Source organism: Balaenoptera musculus, chromosome 17, assembly GCF_009873245.2.
Source record: "Balaenoptera musculus isolate JJ_BM4_2016_0621 chromosome 17, mBalMus1.pri.v3, whole genome shotgun sequence".
Classification (NCBI taxonomy): Eukaryota; Metazoa; Chordata; class Mammalia; order Artiodactyla; family Balaenopteridae; genus Balaenoptera; species Balaenoptera musculus.
In genome coordinates this window covers 8,877,212-8,897,421 of record NC_045801.1, presented here as the reverse complement: position 1 = coordinate 8,897,421, position 20,210 = coordinate 8,877,212, and the positions used below count along the sequence as shown (strand labels likewise).

The window sequence follows — 20,210 nt, the reverse complement described above, 5'->3', positions numbered from 1 at the left end:
ACACACACACACAACTAATACTCCCTCATAGACTTTGGAGAGAAGTGATGACATAACATAATGGATTTGTTGCAATGGTGCTGGTCCATAGCACTCATTACTATTAGGGATAATTATTACTGGAGCTTCTGTTTAACCTCCTAAATCCCTTTCTTAACTCTCCTTTCTGCTCATCCACTTGTTTTCCTCCTTTATTCCAAAGACATCTACTACTTCTCATACTGGCTTCCAAATCAATATCCAGATCCTTCCTTACTCCTGACTTCTTTTCTTACACTTCCAAACCCCTACTGGCTATCTGTCCACTTCCCATAAGTACTACAAATTTAACTCATAAGAAACAGAATTCATGGTCTCTTTTCCTGACCCCAATCTGTTCCTTTTTGCCTTTTTAGAGCTAATTCATATTGTGCAGGACACCAGACCCTGTGCTAATATGTCCTTTCCATGAATTATTGCATCTCATCCTCACAACAATTCCACATGTTACTATTTTTCTTATTTTATATACGTAGAAATAGAAGATCAGAATTGTTAACCTACTTCCCCAAGAACACTCAGGTTGGAGAAGGCGATTCAAGGACTTGAATTTAGGTCCGTTCAGCTCAAAAGCTCATCGTCCTCATCACTCGGCCAGACTGTCTTCCAGGCCTTGGTGACAGGCAGAACTTTTCATGCAGTTCCCCGAATTAAACACATCCGTTTTCTTTGATTCCTCCCACTTTCTCATCACTACATTCGATCTGTCACCAGCGTGTCAATTCTACCTCGAAAAAGATTCCTTCAGTCTCTTCTCTCTATTTCCAGAGCCACTGTGCCTGGTGTGCCAGTTGGTTTTAATTGCCTCTGAGTTCCCACTAGGTACCTCCATCCAATCTTCACTTCATGGTGCTGTAAAGGAAATCTTTAAACATCTAAATCTGATTGTGTCATTGCCTTGCTTAAGAGCCTTCTACTAGCAGATGTAAGCTATTAGATATGGAATGGATAAACAACAAGGTCCTACTGTGTAGCACAGAGAACTATATTCAGTATCCTATGATAAACCACAATGGAAAAGAATATCAAAAAGAGTGTATGTGCAAAGCAGAAATAGAGACACAGGTGTAGAGAACAAACTTATGGACATCAAGGGGGGGAGGGGGTGGGATGAACTGGGAGATTGGGATTGACATATATACACTACTATGTATAAAATAGGTAACTAAGGAGAACCTACAGTGAACTCTACTCAGTGATCTGTGGTGACCTAAATGGGAAGGAAATCTAAAAAAGAGGGGATATATGTATACATATAAATGATTCACTTTGCTGTACAGCAGAAACTAACACTACGTTGTAAAGCAACTCTACTTCAATAAAAAATAATAAAATAAAATAGGCTTCTAAAATATCCTTGATCAATTAGATAAAATCCAAAGTCCTCAACACGGCACAGAAGTTTCTTCAGGTATCTTCAGTCTATCATTCCAGGCCCACTCACCACAACCCTGCCTCTTTCCCTTATCTTTGTCCTGTTTATACATCCTTGTTATTGTGGGGAACTAGGATACACTCAGTTTAATTACTAGTTTGTTAACATAAGGAATTGTTTCTTCATTTAACAAGCACTCTATTTTTTAAAATGAATCTAGTGTAACACACACACACACATTCACACACACAAACTGGTGAAATCTTAATGGTCTGGCATCAATGTCAACTTCCTGGTTTTGATAATGTACTACTGAGTAAGTTTTACCAGCAGGGGAAGTTGGGTGAAGGGTACACAGGTTCTTTCTGTATTATTTATTTTTCAACTTCTTATGAATCTATAATTACTACAAATCAAAGAGTTTTCACAAAAATAATGTAGTATTTGAGCTGTCTGCCCAGGAAGCAGGTTGAGAAAAATAGTGGACATGTAAGGACCATATCTTTAAATTATTATATGGTTGCGTTATGTGACTCCTCTTGCTTGCTCTTTGGGCCTGGACTATGAGGTATATGCTGGAAAGGAGAGGAAAATCCTTACTGGCAATAGAGCAAAGGCTGGGTTTTCAAACTAGACAGACCTAGGTTGAATTCCAACTCTGCTGTTTATAAACTAAATGAACATGGGCAAGTTACTTAACCCTGAACTTCAATTTTATCATAATGATAATAAATACGATAATATGACCTAATTCCTAGGGGACTTTGAGGTGTTTAAACATGATAATGTATATAAACAAGGTAATATATAAATAATAATATAATACATAAATAACATAAACAAGACAGAACATAAAGTGCTTAGCATATAATAAGCACCCTTGACTGCTCTCTTTCTTTCTCTCAGCGCACGTCAGCAAAATCCTGTTGGCTCTACCCTCGAAATGTATCCAGAATCCTTCCCATTCTCACCGCCACCCTGCTAACATCTTAGTTCAAGCTGCCATTCTCTCCCACCTGAGTCACTCTGACACCTCTGCACTGGTTTCCTTGCTTCTGCCCTCTATACCTACCTTACATCTAACCTGAACACAGCAGCCAGACCTATGTTGTCAAAATGTAAGCTGAATCACATTACTCTTCTGCTCAAAATCCTCCAGTGGTTTCTCCTCTCACTCGGAGCGGAGAGCAAAGCCTTTGAAATGGTCGCACAGCTCTCACCGTCCTTCCACAGTGGCTGCCACCCACAGACCTCTGAGATCCTGACCTCTCTTCTCCCCTCACTCACTCAGCCCCTCGCAGCCTCCTAGGCCAGAACCTTTGCACTTGCATTTCCTCTGCCCGGATTGTTTCTCCCCAGATGCTTCACTCCCACGTTTAAGTCAGTGCTCAAAAGTCACTTTCAGGAAGGCCATGCCAGTCACCCTACCTAAACTTGAAATGCTCATCACTTCCTCCTTTGCTGCTCCACACTGCTTACCACTTTCCCGCATGCTACGTAATTTACGTCACTGCATTCCTGCCAAGGAATGCAAGTTGCGTGTGAACAAATAGTTTTGTCTGTTTTGTTCACCGATACGTCCCAGTGTGTAGAACGATGCCTGGTACCTAGTTGGCCCTCAATAAAATCTTCCAAGTGAACAAATGAATGAATGAATGAATGAACGAATCCCAGCATATGAGCAACAGGAGTGAAGCGGCAGAACTGAGGAAGAGCGTGGTGTTCAGGAAACAGCGCAGATCAGTGTGATCAGGTCCAATGCGTGTATGTAAGGGACCTGGTCTCCCTCCTTCCCTTCCCGGAAGACATCCTGAAGAGCCCTCAATACCCCAGGCCTCCACTGCGTTTCCCCCATACCCTCCTCACCCTGTTTCTGCTTCTCTTCTGCCTCTTCCAGTCGGCCACCAACAACCTCCAGGTCGATGATACCAGTCGCATCCTATTTAACTTTGGGGCATGACTTGCCACGGTTGACTACTCCCTTCCTCCGGTATCACTGTTTCCCCTTGCTTTTCATCACATGACACTCTCCTGGTTTTCTTCTCGCCTCTCTGGGTGCCTCTTCTCTATCTCTTTTGCAGGCTAATCCTGTCCTATTCACCCATTCAACGTTTGGATTTGTAAAATTCCGTTCTAGGCTCTCTGTTAGCCAACTCTACTCTCTCCTGATCTATCTCATCCACTCCACAGCTTCAGTGACCACCTAGACTGAAATGGCTCACAGACATATAGCTTGAACTCAGACCGCCCCTCTGACTCACCCCGGGATGTCCTAAAGGAACTTAAACGGAATATCTTCCTAAACCATGCATGTGGTCTTTCCTCACCCAGCAAACCTATTCAGTAGACTCCCCAGACCCTAGCCTTTTCTGTCTCTTGAGCCCAGAATGCTCCTATTTTCCCCCTTTGCCCCAAACGCCCCCCTCGTTGTCCAGAACTCAGCTCAAACGCCACTTCCACAGAGATGCCTTCCCTGAGTTTCTGAATGGGTCAAATCTCCCAGGACATCAGATACCTTTTCTTCATAGCACTTGCCATAATTATTATTTTATATTTGTGCAGTTATTTAACAAAGGTCCGGGCCTCACCACACCCCTGCCCCAGTAAACTAGAGACAGGGGTTATATTTGTATTCGCCTTTTTATTCTCAGTGTTAGCACAGTGCCTAGCAGATGGTAGGTGCCCCAAAAATACCCTTGGTTTCCATTCTAGTAATAAAAATAATTATAACTGCAAATTATTGAGTACCAGGCATTGAACTATGCCTGACATTCATTGTTCCACTTAATCTTCAAGATAGGCTTTGAATTCCCATCACTGTTTACATACATATGTGTATATATGGATCTATACATACATATTTAGATATATTAATATTACATAATGTGTATTACACAATGTGTATTACATAATATGTATAATGATATATCTAATTATACATATAACATATATTTCAACAGGAATATATTATATATATGTATTACATTATTATAACTATGTATACATATCTTGTCTTAAAAATGAGGAAATTGAGACTCAGCAAAGTTAAGTAACTATCACAATGTACCCAAACTAGGACATTAACCTTGATTCCAGTATTCTTTCTCCACCCAAATCCTGTACGGAAAAGATCCATTGGAGATGTGCAAATATGTTCCAGGTATTATCAACTTAATAATTTACACATTGAAATTAGGCTATTTTGCATGACATGGAGATAAATGCATTTGGATTATATAAGTAGCATGGAGAGGACTTTAGGTGAATATTTAAAACGTGGTTCATCCTCTATATCAAAATGACTGTTGTCTCTGAATTTTACATTGGTCCAGGACCACATGGTTGCTACTGCCCATTTGGAAATTTCACCATGGAAAAAGAGGTTCAAACTCACCATTTTCATTGCAATGGTTTGCTTCCAGCCTCCTGACCCCCTCCAACCAGACGTCCTCATTGGGGGAAGAGTCAGCATTACCAAAGATGTTTCCATGCAGCCAAGATTCAGAGGCACTGAGGTTGAAGAGAGAAGAAAAAGAACTGCGGATTCTCTTTTTCTTTCTAAATATTCTGGAGAGAAATGAAAGTAGCAAGTGAATAATGAGTAGGAGTCAACTCAGGGTCAACGCGGAGAATTTAGTGAAAATGGATGCACAGGGCACATCTCTACCACGCAGGTCCGTGAAGCTCATTTCATTTGTTTCCTCTATTAATTCCAGAGAAGTTTCTTAAATTTCTGTGTGTGCCAGGTGCTTGGATCAATGTCAAGTATATTGAGATAAAAGACAAAACCTTGGGTCAAAAAAGTTCATAATCTAGTATGGGAGAAAGGCAAAAATAATGCAGATACGGCTAATGCTTTCACTGACCTCATCATGTGCCTGGTGTCTTTCTTAGTGATTTACATATAGTAACTCACATTATCCTCAGAACAGCCCTGTGAGGTAGGAACTACTGTTACCTCATTTCTCAGATCAGGAAACTGAGGCACAAAGAGTTAAAGAACTTGTCTGAGGTCATACAGCTAGTAAGTGACATAACAGGGGTGCAAACCCAGGCAGTCTGGCTCCATCCTCTCTGCCCTTGATTACCGTGCTCTGCGGATGTGTGTTCTGACCGCATTAACCGAGGCTGCTTTGAGAGCACCAGGAGGGGTATTGCTAATCTGGAGTCAAGGGAGCCTTTCTGGGATATATGAACAAGAAGTCTCATATTGAGTCATGCTAGGAAATGAGTCAGGAAAGGTAAAAAGAAGGCAGATAATGAATAACCTTGACTGTTATGTGAAGGAGTTGGAATTTAACATAAGAGCACAGGGAGATCACTGAAGTATGTCAAGGGGAAGGGGGTGGTGGTGACGTGATTTGGTAATTGCATTTCCAAAAGATTTTGATTCCCCACACATCCACACTCCCAACAATCCATCTTCTACCTTGTAATCAGTGTTATCTTGCTAAGGATGAATCTGATAATTTGTCAATAGCTCCTCTTTTATCTACAGAATAAAGCCCAACCTTCTTAGGCTGGAATGTAACCTCCTCAATCCAGCCCTGCTTCTGGGCTTAGTCTCCTCTCTTGGGAGAGCAGCCCTTTCCACCCTAAGTGGTAGCCCTCCCAAACTATGTGCCATTCCTCTCACTTTGTATCAGGGTATCTTAGAACTCCATGCCTGTTCCCTCTTTCTGGAAGTCCTCTTTCCTACATCTATCTTAACTAACAGCCTGCACCTCTCAAGACTCAAATCAATCATCCTCATCTCTAGGAAGCTTGTATTAACCTGTCGCTCCAAATAAAATGGGCCTCCTTTCCTTCTCCCCTCTGCTACCCTCTATCCAGGCTTCTCTCCCGGCACCTGTATCGCTTCATTACTTTCTTTTGTTTTCATGTCGGCCACCCCTGCCCCTTAGGAGCCTGTGTGTTTCCACTATCTGGAGCAGTAATGGGCTCCTTATAAACGATGTTGAATGAACAAATGAATGAATGAATAATTAACGTTTGGGTTGGACTTCAGATCCTTTTACCTAACCTCCTCTACTTACTTGACTAAGTTCTCCTTGTACAGGACACTGGTCTGGGAGGGGCTCAGAGTTATGTTGCCATCTTTGTCGCAGAGAAAACTGTCTTCGGTCCAGATGTAGTAGCCATTGGTGAGGAGTCTGGGACTTCGGCGACAGGCAAAGTGGGAGCCTGTCAGGGGATCTATGGTGCAGCACTCAAAGGAACTGTCACCATCCAGGAAATCACAGGCAAAACTGAAGAGGGAATGAGAGAAGACCTTTCAATCTCCATCCGGTTCAGCCAGTCACACAAAAACCACATTTCCAGTCACTGTGAAGGAAAACCACCTCTTTGCATTCCTGGCTACCAATTACTTCTGCACCCCTGAGACTGTCTCTCTTAAACTTCTGACTTTCATCTCTTTACCTGCGAGACAACTGAGCTACGGCACATTTAGTGTTTCTTTCTGTTTTGAACATTTTGATGAAAACTTAGGGCTAATCAGTTTCTTCACCATATGATACCCCTCATCCTTGGATGGAAAAAATTGCAAAACAGCCTACCTGGGATGTTGGAAGCTCAGAGCCTCCTCCACCCGACCCTTACTTCAAATAACCCTCTGAATGCTATATCCTTACTCTTGTCACTCTAATAGATAAATCATAACTACACAACCACCAGACATATCTGAATTATAGGAGAACATGCAGTCAGAGAGATCTTTTTGGCTTTTGCCAATTTCCCTCAGGTCAACCACACAAATGATTGCATAGCTACCGTCCCTGATTTGCTATCCAGGGAAGTCTTCTACTTAGTTGGGTGAATCTGTATCTGTCTTAGGTTTGAAAAACAATCACATGTCTATATGGTTGAAAGGCAACCTCATGCCTCATGCTTTACTGAAATTCTGAAAAATTTTTTAAGTTTAAAGCTTATTCATACTGTATGTAAAATAGATAACCAACAAGGACCTACTGTATAACACAGGGAACAATATCAATATTTTGTGATAACCTATAAGGGAAAAGAATCTGCAAAAGAATATATATATATATTCTGAATATATATAACTGAATCACTTTGCTGTACACCTGAAACTAACACAACATTGTAAATCAACTATACTTCAATAAAAAATTTAAAAAATTAAAAAAATAAACTGGTGCCATCAAAGAAAAAAACCTATTCACAATTATTACATGCACTAAAGTTAGCAAAATACTATTTTAAATGGATAATATTTATGGAAAACTTACTATGAGCCTGGCCCATACTTCATACTTAATCTGCTTTTCACAAACCTCCCTAAAAGCATTATTATAAGATAAGTATTATTATCTTTATAGTACAGCAGGAAGAAAAAAAATGAGATGCAGAAGGGCAAATAAATTGGGTATTTTATACAGCTACTAAGTGGCAGAGTTAAGATTTGAACCCTGGTCTTTCTGACTCTAAAGCATGTGCTCTTTCCACGTGACCTGCTTGTTCATCTTTGGCTGATGCATTTGATAGTAGTAGGAGGCCTAGAATTTACAAAAAGGGACAGATTCTAATATCAAAGCATGATCCCTTTATACCACTGGCACGTTTCACAAAATGCTAGAGGAAACATTGGCTGATGCCTGTGTGATGAATAAAAGACAGACAGAGAAGCAGAAAAAAAGAAAAGAAAAAAAAAAGTAAGGAATGAAAAGAAAAGAGACTTCACTGCAGAACTTGAACAAAATGGTAGATTCTACAAGTTTTAGTGGAGCGTGACATTTGGCTGGCTTGTGCACTGGTCTAGACCCTTGTGGCCCTTGTAAAGTGAGACAGTAAAAGCATATTTAAGAGAACATCAATTTGAGAAAAAGTAACCATGCATCGGTATTTGGTAGTTTCTCCACTCACCAAACAAACAAACCATTCACGTTTGCCCACACACTCACCTCCCTCCCTCCCAAACTCCATTATTAGGTTAGGCAAGTTTGCAATTTGTATGTGCATGGGACTGGAAATACACCTCCATACCGAAACTGGATGAAACCTAAAACTAATATATATATCCCGCACTACGTGGCTTGCGGGATCTTAGTTCCCTGACCAGGGATTGAATCCCAGGCCACAGCAGTGAAAGAGCCGATTACTAACCACTGGACTGCCAGGGATTTTCCAATATTTTTAAGCCAAGAATACAACAAAATAATGCACACAGAAAGAATATGATTGATTTTTCTTGCGAAAAGCCCCATGGAATACCTTGGGAAAATGCATGGGGGAGACAGCTCTGCAGTGTATTCTTTCTCAGACCGGGAAGAATCTGCGTAAGTAAATGAGAGAGAAGTACAAATTTATCACACTGCATCAACATGCATAATTGCGAACAGTGGAGGGTGTGAATAGCTGACGTTCCAGCCTTAGCTGAGATTCCAACTGGTGCAGCCATCCAATGAATCAGGACGAGCACAACTTGTCACCAGGCCTCTACGGGCAGCAAGACATAATCTAGGGGCTTCTATCTTCTGTCTCTTCTCTCACTCAACACTCCTTGAGAGGTTCCTTAGTTCGGATGAGGCAATAATATGCCATTAGCATCAAACTGACTCATGAAAAGGAGGAAGAAAACATCTTACGTGAAGCTGTCCTAAACCCGAATCAATTACCCAATGTTCTGGTTATTTTAGCTTACTCAGTCATTTGAGGAATTCAATCATCTGCCTAGATTCTCTCTCATTAGTGCATTTGAAGGCAATTCTATTACAAAATAATGAGCAGAAGATGAGTGGTGGAAAAAAATAAAGTTTTGTTTTATATAAATGATTTTCCAATATATGACGCCTGTGAGTATTCTTAATTAAAAAATAGATCATGCATTCATTCATGTTCCAGTTTAACCAAAGGCATGGCAACAGATTTCAACTGGGGAGAGTTGTAGTTGATTAACATTCTAAACTCTAAAGCAGCATTTTATATTACATAGTAATGGTGTGAATACTTCTAATAGACAGGTTCAGTGAAACTTGGTTCCATTACTGTCAATAAATATCTAAGACAAAGAAAGGAGTTTAGACTTTCAGATTGGGTTGGTGGATTTGAAGGAGAAAATTGTAGGAGTGTGAGGGAGGGCAGAAGCAGGGTTTGGGGAGAAAATAACAAGAGGAAGGAAGAAATTTGAAACCACTACCGTTTGAACAACGCCCACATTTTCTGCAAGTAGCTATCAAAATCATTCGGTATTTTTTTACAGACCAACCGTTTTGCATCTTAATAGTAACTGATAAACAATCCCCTTTCACATTTATGCACAGGCATCAAAAAATGGTGATTTTTTTTTCCTACTAAAAGGAAAAATACCACATTTCTCTCAAGGAAAGAAATGAAGTCAAAATCATTGCCAAAGTGAACACTGGCATTTAAGAAGCACAAGCTACTGACAGATGGTTAATGGTATGAGTATCAGCAAAATCAAAGCAAGGAAATTTCTAAAAGAAGTCTAATCGTTCAAAAGATAATTGCACAGAGCAGTTCTCCTACATTTACTTGCTACTGGTGTTGACATCAGTTGAGATATTCGGTTCATCTTGGGAAGGCTGCTTGTTCAAACTTCACAGATTTTCTGCAGAAGACATTAAAAAAAGGTGGATTACGTATTAAAAATAGAAAGATGATGCCAAAACAGATGGCATCTACTAATTACACTAGTCAGATTTGTTTACTGAAAGAGTACAGAGATAAATGGGATTGAAGGCAGGGTTGAAGGACCACTGAGGTTGTGTCTGCCTCTACGATTTTAGATTACATTTTCCATTGTCTTGCTCAGTGCATCTAAATAATCTTTTTCTCTAAATAAGCACAACATTTTATTCAGGAAAACTAGACTTACAAAGGTTGACTTGTAATCAAAATAAAATAATAAAAATTAATTATTTGATTAAGAAATCAGAAAAAAAAGATTGGTTCTAGAACCCTCTAAATAGATGTATTTGTATTTTCATCATCCAACACACATCAACTTCATTATCAAGTTCAAACAATGCTAGGGGATTGGTGTCCAACACCCAACACTTCAAATCATTGACAGGTAGCTACAGAGAGGGCTGGTGGTCTTTTCCAGTTGCTACCACCCTGGACATTTCTAAGTAGCATAAGTAGCATGGCACTAAAAATAGTATGTCACTGGGCAGATTTCAAAACTCAGTGCTCCTGAACATATAATTTACTTTCTCAGTTACAAATTAAACAAACACATATCCAAGTGTGTAGATTAGGTAAACTTTGATCACTTACCATTCATGACATAGATCTACTTTCCAATGACTATTAAACTTTGTGTATATCACTATCCTAGTAGCATAGTAAGGTAAGACTAAATTCTTTTCTGATTCATCACCTCTATCCACGTTTTTCAAATGTGATAACTAGTAATGGATTGTTTTCGTAGCTGTCACACATTAAAACAAACCCAAATAATTCTATAGCTTCAAATTGATTCTTTCAATAAACTATACACAAAACCTGTTAGACAATATAGATCCTACCTTACAGAGACCTTAAGAGAAATCAGGAGAACTTTCTGGCATTCCTTGGAAGATCTCTAAGTCAAAGCAGACATTCATAGATTTTAATGGTTTGGAATATAAAATAATATTGTTTGCTCTATAACATACTAGTAGGTCACTTGTCCTTTCACTTTTTGTCCAGCCCAAATTACCCTATGTTAGTTACTCCCAATCATCAAGTTTAATTTTAAGCCAACAAGTTGCACAGCAGAAAGCAAGGTCTTACTGCTACATCTTACAAATAGTTATAACAGGCTACAGTTAACTCATAGTTAATCAAGTATTAGTAACACTGAAAGAGACTTCAGTTGCAGCTCTAAGACTTTTCAAGAAACAGATCGCATCTACCATTTCCATCAAAGCAACTCATCTGTCCTGAAAAATAATCTGCCCATACATACTCCTTCCAAAGAAAGTTCCCAGTCCCTTCTTCCAATGGATAAATAACCAAAAAAAATTACTGAAATATGAAGTTTCCTGTGGTTGAGAGCGGAGAAATCCAGGACTTAGCAGTTCTTCAGCTGAAAATAGCGTCAGCATATCAACAGGTGCAGAAGTCCGTTAAGAAAGGAAAATCCCACCTTGTCCTCTTCCTAAAAGATGGCTGCACACGTTGCCCTGTGCAGGCCGTTGCAGAGAAATTTTGTCTTCAGCAGCCTCTTGTTCTTTTGGCTGTTTCCTAGAATAGAAGAGCTTGTAGTTCTTGGGAAAGGCAGCCTACAACTGCTCTTGTTTTCTTTTAAAAACAGCCTGCGTAACCATTCTGCTGAGAGGCAGAATGAGGTCACACTTCCTGTGGGGCTCATGTCAGCGGCATTCACGCTGAGGAACATGGTGAAGATGAAAGCTGTCTCCTGGACCAGCAGTGGGGGGTGAATCAGACCAGCTGGATACGTCACAGTCACTGGAGGGTTGCTCTTCTGAGCTAACTCGTCACCCCAGCTGTGAGAACATAAGGAAAACTTTCAGAGAAGCAACACCTCTTGCTTATCATCTTCTGGCTATTTTCAGTATGAGTGTAGTACATAGTAGTGCTTTGTCCAAATCATTACTGGTGATCATGCACTGATGCTATTAAATTGAGAATACTATCAAATACCAGAGCTTGATCTTCTGAAAATGTCTGCAGCGCCAGTAGGTTGATCCACCAAAGGTTGGACTTTCCAAGGAACTCTGTGAGTGGCATTCAAAATTTTATATTTATATGTTTGTAGAGCTAAAGAGCTGGATGCTATTGTTGGGTCCCTACAAATCTCTGCTATTGTCAGTGATAAAAGAAATAGATATTCCAGCAACACCGAGATGCATTGGGTAATGGAGAGTCACACAGACTGAGATTCCAACCCTGTCTGCCATACTAGCTGTGACCTCAGATTTATGACTTAACCTCTTTGAGTTGTAACTTTCTCAGTTATAAATTTAATGGCTTGGCGCATTAAATGAGACAAAAATAATGAGAATTGAGTCCTTAGCTCAGATGTGCAAGATGGATTCCTTATTTGTTTTCTGTAAATCAACTTCCCTTCTGAGGCACCAGTGGTCAGGCTGGCAGAAAAGTTAATCTCATTCTTTCTTGGGGTTTCCTTTCCCCCTGAGGTTATGGCCAAAGGCAGGGAGGGTCCTCTGTAGAACACCCCCAGGCAAGGGAAGCTGTTAGGAGGCGAACCCGTCTAGTCTGTGGTAGGCAGTTTTTAAAGATGGCCCTCAAGGATCCTCACGGAATTCCCTCCCCTTGAGTGTGGGCTGAAGCTAATAATTTGCTTCTCCTAAATAGAATAAGACAACAGGTGATGGGTTGCCACCACTATGATTAGGTCACAAAAGATGGCGGCATCTGTCTTGCTGGGCTCTCTGTAACCTTCTGGGCTTACACACTTGGATGGAGCAAGCTGTCATGTTGGAGAAGCACATGTGGCAAGGATCTGAAAGTTGTCTCAAAAGCCAGTGAGGAACTGTGGTCCTGAGTCTATAAGCCAAGAATGCAGCCAACAACCACTGTGAGCTTGAAAGTAGGATGGTGGTTGTCAGGGGCTGGGAGGAGGGGGAAACAGGGGAGTGTACAGGTCAAAGGATACAAAGTTTCAGTTATGAAAGATGAATAAGTCCTAGAGATCTACTGAACAGCATAATACCTGAGGTAGCAATAGAGACTCTGCATTTTTAACCAGCTCCAGGTGAAAACGCTGCTGGTCCAGGGACTGTTTTTTGATGGGCAGGATGCTAATGAATGCATTTTGGACAATGCTAATATAACTTGGTGCGTGTGATGAATTAATTTAAAAATACTATAAGCAATAAATAAACACACCTGCATCCTTACTTAAATCCTTCAAGTACTCTTGATCTCCCTTCCTACCTAAGCCTCACCCACCTCTGGTATTCTGTGTTCCATCAACTGGCATCGACTTCCATTCTACTGCTCGGGTCAGGAAACTAGGAGGAATCAACACTATCCCCTCTGTAGCCCTTGAATGAGACACACTCTCCATCTCCGCTGTCAGCTCTGGAGCTCCAGAGGCCACCTTCTCTTGTCTGGACTTCGGTACCAACTTTCTGTCACCGGCCTCTCTCCAATATATTCTCCAAGCCACAGCCAGAATGATCTCTGCTGTGTAAATATCTGATTATGTTGCTTCTCTGATTAAATCCTTCAGTGGCTTGCCTTTGCTCCTCTCTCAGATCAAAATCTCTTGTAATACCTACAAGGTCCTGTGGGGTCCAGTCCTACCTATTTTCCAGCCTTTTCCCTTTCCTCACCACACCCCATCTTTGTAGAATTCAACCACTGTGGCTATTTTTTCAGGTTCTCCAGCTTGGTCCTACCTCAAGCTTTTTGAACACGCTATTTCCATTGCCCCTGGCCATCTCCTTCCCCAGCCTCTGTCTCTCCTGTTCATCTTTTAGGTGCAAATAGTTCTTTCCCTGAGCAGCCTCTCTGACCTCCCAGATCAGGTTCTAGGTCTCACAGCTGACTGTACTTTTCCTTTGGAACATGTATCACAATTGCGGTAAATGGACCAGGTTTTTATTGATATTTATCTCTCATGCTATATTGTGAGCTTTGGGAGAATAGGAACCATGATTTTCTAGTTTGGTATTGTGGTTTCTATGTTTGGCATCGTGTCTGGTGCACAGTAGGCACTTAATAATGAATGAGTAGGATTTGACACCTTCTAAGTCTGGCTGGGCTCTTTGCCACATAGCACAGAACTTTATGGGGGCCAGAAGGAGATATATGGGCCAATGCCTGGAAAGACTAATGATCTTAGTCTTAGAAGGAGATGGAGGCCAGCCATTGTATCACAATTATGCTATAGTAAAAGTCAAAGCCCAAATCTTAGTGGCTTGTAGCAATAATCAGGTGCTGTCCCACGTGGTGGCTTTATGTGTCAATGTGGGTAAGCTGACCATATGTCCCAGAATTCCTTTCTTTGTATGTCCCTGGTTAGGATGGGCCACAAGTGCAGTTAGTGCAAGAGTTGGAAGGTGAGAATGCATCAGGAGCCATGGTGGTCCTTGGAAGGTCCATGTGGCTCAGGCTTCGTTGCCACTCCTACAAATGTTCACAGATCTGCTGGCTCACTGCATGGAGTGGGCCCAAAGCTCCAGTCCCTGGGGGATTGCTTCGTTCAGCTTCCCAAATCCTGGTCCAGAAGTGAGTGTGTCTCCACAGCAGGGCATCCGCAGCCATGAAGTTGGAGGTTTAGAGATGGGAAGAGGCCAACGTGGGTTTCAGTGATAGACAGAGTCATGTTTCAGCTGGTTCTTCAGGGATTCCAGTGGTCCCCACTCACCCCACTTCCTTTGATCCTGAGCAACTGTCCTACAATGTCAGGTTCAGCACCCCTGGAACAGCCAAATAGACTGAAACTCTCTCACCAGTGTCTAAAATTGTCTAAGATTCTCCTCTCCCTCAAAAACCTAACACGGAGAAACTATAAAAATAGAATATGTATATCTAACATAATTCCAGAGTGTCTGGAACACTCTTGGTTCACAGCCTGGCCCCCATACACAGAGGGCAAGTAGACACCAAAGAAAGAGGCAGAGAACTCCAGGTTGGTATGTGGTAGGTTGAATAAACAAGGGAACTTACCTGTGAGGCTTGTCTTGGGCGCTGCAAGACGAGTAGATCTCTGCACGCACCTGCCTGAATCTCCAAAGTTTATATAGAGGTTTTAACGGGGTTCAGTCACGTATTCAGTCCAGATGGTCCCAACAACATCTTACTCTCTCAGGGCTGCAACCTTGAAAATGGCTCCCACTGCTGGAACAGCAGGCAGAACAAACATTCCCAAGACAGGGGAGAGGATGAGGAGCCTCCCATTAGCCAGGTCCAGCCCACAGGTCACCCTTTGGTCACGTCCTCTCCATGACCTCCTCCAGCAACCGCACATTCCCTGTAGCAACTTTATAAGCAAACAGTAAGTAGCATAATTTTTCTTCCTATTGTGAGGATGATCAGTTGCCTATGTTTACACTGTTCATTTCAGTAACTCACATCATTCTGCTAGCCAACTGCCTGATCAGTGGTAAACAAGGGCAATAGGGTTTTTTTTTTTTCAACATATATTTAATCACACTGCATTTTCACAGACTTTGTATTGTCAGCAAAAGAAGATTCTTTCCCTTCTAAAAGCAGTTCTCTTAAATAGCAATAATAATTATATCTGCAAAAGTAAAATAAAGTCATCTAAGATTCAATGCTTACTTTAAAAAATTACGTATTCTACATCATTCCTGGTGGTTCTGCTTCTTTGCTTGAATCTGACCAACACGTCTTGCCCTATGTTGGCTGCAAGTTGGCTATAGCTCTGTCCCTCATGCCTTTATTCCAGAAGCCAGGCTGGAGGATCAGCCCCTATGAGGGACATGTCTTTCTCAACGCAGAGAGAGAACAAAAGAGCCGGCAGAAGTACGTAAAGCCTCTCAAAACTTCTTTTCAGGGCTGGCATCTGAAATTTCCACTCATACTTTATTGGTCAAAGAGGATCGTGTGGCCAAGCTCAAAGTCAGTAGGGTAAGGACACATCTCCATGGGGAGGCACTGCAAGTCACAGGGCCATGAGTGGAGACGGGAGCAGACGTATGCAGAGAGGCAAGGGAATAACTTGAAATAATTATGTAATTTGCAGTCCTCCATCTCCGTCATAAATATGTACCTCTTTCTCTCACTTTCAAAAATGCTGAGAGGATGTATTTCCACAGAGGATACCCCCCAGTGCCATTCAGTCATGGCAACAGATTTCAAATCTAGAGTCTTCTAATATTTCTATATTGATTCCTTTTGACACGGAGACTTTTGAACCACCTTGCTCCCTACACCCAACATTCGATACTGGAAGAGGGACAGAATAATTTCCACCCAAACTTTCCTGTTTAGAAAGGGGCATAATGGCAGACACACAGCAGTGGCTGTTCCATGGAAATTCTGTAACTGAATCGTCAGACATTGCAAGAGTCCTACACCCTGTGGATGGAAAATGCTCCTGATAAGGCCCTGATTCTGCTCCCCGGGTGGGGCAACCCAGGCAATTGTTTTGTGGCTCCTGCTTCACCCTCTGGAAAGTAAAATTCACTCCTTTTCCTTACTCTCCTTGGCTACCTCTGGAGATAAGAGAATATGCTTTCCTTGGCAGCCGAGCAACTTTCTCAGCCTACTTTCGTTCCTGGAAGTTGGAAAGTGGAAGAGGTCCTCTGAAGCTTTAAATTGTCATCATCTCTTTGATACCAAGCTAGTACCTCTTTGGTTGGACAGTCTATCAAAAACGTAGTCAACTGTTTTTTATTTATTTGATTCCTGTCAACTCCCTGTGCCAATGTCCTTACCTATAATTCTTTTGAGACATATACATCTCTCTTTTTAATTGCTGGCACCTTGAATTTGTCAGACTACCCGTTTCTTGGGTATTTGTCCTGTGTCATATGCATAATTTATGGACACTGTCTTGGAAGATCTTTCAAATTGTTTGGTTTTGTGAGTAATAGATGCTGTCGGCAATATGAATTGTGATAAGATTATAAGACCAGAATGCCAATAGGGGGTTATTTTGCCTGTAGGTACTATGGGGGTAGGGATGGGGATTTACATATAAATATTTGGAGAGCATGATAATTCAGTTGTGAGTGATACACTAAGAAAAGACAAAGAAATCAGAAAAATGGCCAGCCAGGATAGATCTGGATTTAATTAAACTGGTTCACTTTAATTCCCTTGTAATAATACTAGAGTATCACATGTTCAGATGGTGATAGAAGAATGAAATCTCTAATGATTTCTTCTGATTTTCAGAGCTTACAATTCAACACAGATTCATCACAATACTTTTATTATTTGCCTTTACATTCATTCATTTTTTAAAAAGTTTTCATTGAAGTATAGTTGGTTTACGATACTGTGTTAGTTTCAGCTATACAGCAAAGTGAATCAGTTATACATATACATATATCAACTCTTTTTTTTCGATTCATTCTCCATATAGGTCATTACAGAGTATTAAGTAGGGTTCCCTGTGCTGTACAGTAGGTCCTTATTAGTTATTTATTTTTTATATATAGTAGTGTGTATATGTCAATCCCAGTCTCCCAATTTATCCCTCCCCCCCTTAACCCCTGGTAACCATAAGTTTGTATTCTGAATCTGTGACTCTATTTCTGTTTTGTAGATAAGTTCACTTGTACCCTTTTTTTGGTTTCACATATAAGCGACATCATATGATATTTGTCTTTAACTGATGTTCTCAAACTTCCTTTGTTGCTAATGTGTCTTTTTAGGATTTGTACAATAATTCTTGCAAGTAGTCTCTTAAAAATGCTCTAGGTATGTCCTTACTGTGTGCTCAGAGTTCATATTCTAATTGTAGTGGGAATACCTTTTTTAAAGAGAGAGAGAGAGAGATGGAGAGAGACAAGGGACAGACTGAGAAACTGGGGGGCGGGGGGGACAGTTTTTAGAGGAGGAGGATCAAGAGAGACTGATTAGTTAGTGAAAACCTGGTAATAAAGTCTTAATAAAAGCTTACATTCTTGGCAGCAAGAGCAGCGTCTTACTCATCTCCGTAAGCCCCAGCAGCAAACACAGGACTTGAAGCAAAGTAAGTCTTCAGAAAAATGTGTGCTTTCATGGAATCACAGCGAGTGAAACTGGGAGTACCCTCAGAGATTACAGCAACTAGGTATAAGGGTCCCTGGGAAAGGTGAAAAAGGAACATTTGGAAACACCTGGCATTTGTACCTCAATTATCATTTGCAAAACACATACAGCTGGTTCTTTCTAATTTAATCCTGATTACAGCTCTGTGAAGTAGATTTAAGATTCTCACTTACGTGTGAGGAAATGAAAATCAGAGAAGTGTCTAGACCTCAACCACTCTGGTGATGGTGTCAGGTCTAACATCCAATTCCTGGTCTTTTTCCAAATCCCTGGCTCTCATACGCTTTCTATTTTAAGTTGCCATTAAAAAACAACAGCAAGAAATAAGGTAATGGATTTGATTTCCTTCAAATTTATAGTCTCCTATGATCTGCATGATACCCATAGTTCTGAAAATAAATAAATAAATAAAAAGGAAAGAAAATAAAGAAAATCAAAGGATGTTTACCCTTGTCTTGGGGAAACTGACTCTGTTGAATGTTTTGCAAACTACAAATGAGGAAGTAATCCAATACCTGACCACGAAGTTGGATTGTCTCAGTATTTTTTTTTACTAAGGCAGAACCGCGGACTGTGGCAATGCATGTGCTAACAAGTTCTCTGCCCCAGTCCAGCCCTCTCCCCTCCCCCACGGGGAGAACTCTCTTTCATCTGAGTGTCTGGCAGTTACCTTGGAGATGTTGGTATTGTTTTCTGGTCCTGACCAAAAGGACAGACACTTAGTTAAATTGCAAGTGACCAGTTAGAGCACATATCCTAACCCTGCATATTCCTGCATGCTGACGCTTGCACTGTATAAGGATGACCTATTAGTGTGTTGGTCTGCTCGACTACACTGTTAAGTGCCTTATGATCAGGAAATAAGATTTTTCATCCTTATGCTCCTTGGGCCTAGCACTGAACTTGGCACATTGCAGATGTTCAATAAATGCTGTGGGAAAGAATTGGAAGTAGAATGCTGTTTTTTATTTGTCAGAGCTTGAATCAAAACTATAAAGAGTATGCATCAACAGATGAGTGGATAAAGAAGATGTGGTACATATGGAATGGAATATAATGGACTACCACTCAGCCGTAAAAAATAATGAAATTTTGCCATTTGCAGCAACATGGGTGGACTTGGTATTATGCTAAGTGAAATAAGTCAGACAGAGATAGACAAATACCGTATGATATCACTTATATGTGGAATCCAAAAAATACAAGAACTAGTGAATATAACAAAAAAGAAGCAGACTCAGAGATATAGAGAACAAACCAGTGGTTACCAGTGGGGAGAGAGAACGGGGAGGGACAATATAAGGGTAAAGATTAAGAGTTATAAACAGGTGTAAAATAAGTTGCAAGACTATAATGTGCAACATGGGGAATATAGTCAATATTTTATGATAACTATAAATGGAGTATAACCTTTAAAAATTGTGAATCACTATATTGTACCCCTGTAACTTATTTAATATTGTACATCAACTATACGTCAATTAAAAAAACCTGTAAAGAACCATAGGGAAATAATTTTGGAGTCTGTATAGAATCTTATTTGAAGCTTACTCATTCTTCAAAGTGTATTTCAAATGCCACTTCCTCTATGCAGTCTTCCTTGATTTGCTGAGTCAGAATGAGCACAGTCCTATAGTATCTCTATTTCAAAATGATTCATATTTAGCTTCATACTGTACTTGGTTGTTTCTGTATCCACCTCCTCATCACAGCAAGTTCCCTTAGCTTTGGTTGCCTCATTTTGTTTTTCTTCCTGTTCTCTCACTCTGCATCACCCAGCTTCTAGTATTAAGCAGAACATCAACAAAAGTTTGTTGAGTGATTAAGCAAGTACCTGCAAGATAAAAGAATGAGTGCACGCAGGCATGCTGTCTGCCATGTTTGAGAATGCCACTGAATTGCGGCTAGCTCCATTCACAAGGAAAATAATGGTCACTAAGAGGTTAAAAGTGTTCACTATTTGGTTAACTGTCAATTTGTATACTTGCTATGTTCTGTTGCCTACCTTCTCTTCCCCCAGTTTTAACAATCCCCAGCAGAGCGTTCTACATTACAGAGATTTGCCTGTAAAAGCAAATACCTAAGTAATTAGGAATATGAATGTTAGGTC

At 40.7% G+C, this 20,210-nt stretch overlaps 1 protein-coding gene across 2 annotated transcripts in view; it reads right to left on the bottom strand.

Annotated features, from left to right (window-relative positions):
* TMEM71 (transmembrane protein 71) overlaps positions 1-11,645 on the bottom strand; it is a 30,745-nt gene extending 19,100 nt beyond the window's left edge. Inside the window, exons 1-5 of one of the 2 annotated variants that reach the window (XM_036830884.1) lie at positions 11,409-11,645; positions 9,929-10,004; positions 8,648-8,708; positions 6,451-6,663; positions 4,809-4,924 (exon numbers count right to left, since the gene is read on the bottom strand). In XM_036830884.1, the coding sequence (XP_036686779.1) occupies positions 4,809-4,924; positions 6,451-6,663; positions 8,648-8,708; positions 9,929-9,968 (430 nt within the window). In that variant the 5' untranslated portion in view covers positions 9,969-10,004; positions 11,409-11,645. Of the gene's footprint in view, positions 1-4,808; positions 4,982-6,450; positions 6,664-8,647; positions 8,709-9,922; positions 10,005-11,408 lie in introns of both variants that reach the window. The other variant, XM_036830885.1, reaches the window with a different exon arrangement.
* Positions 11,646-20,210: the final 8,565 nt, after the last annotated feature.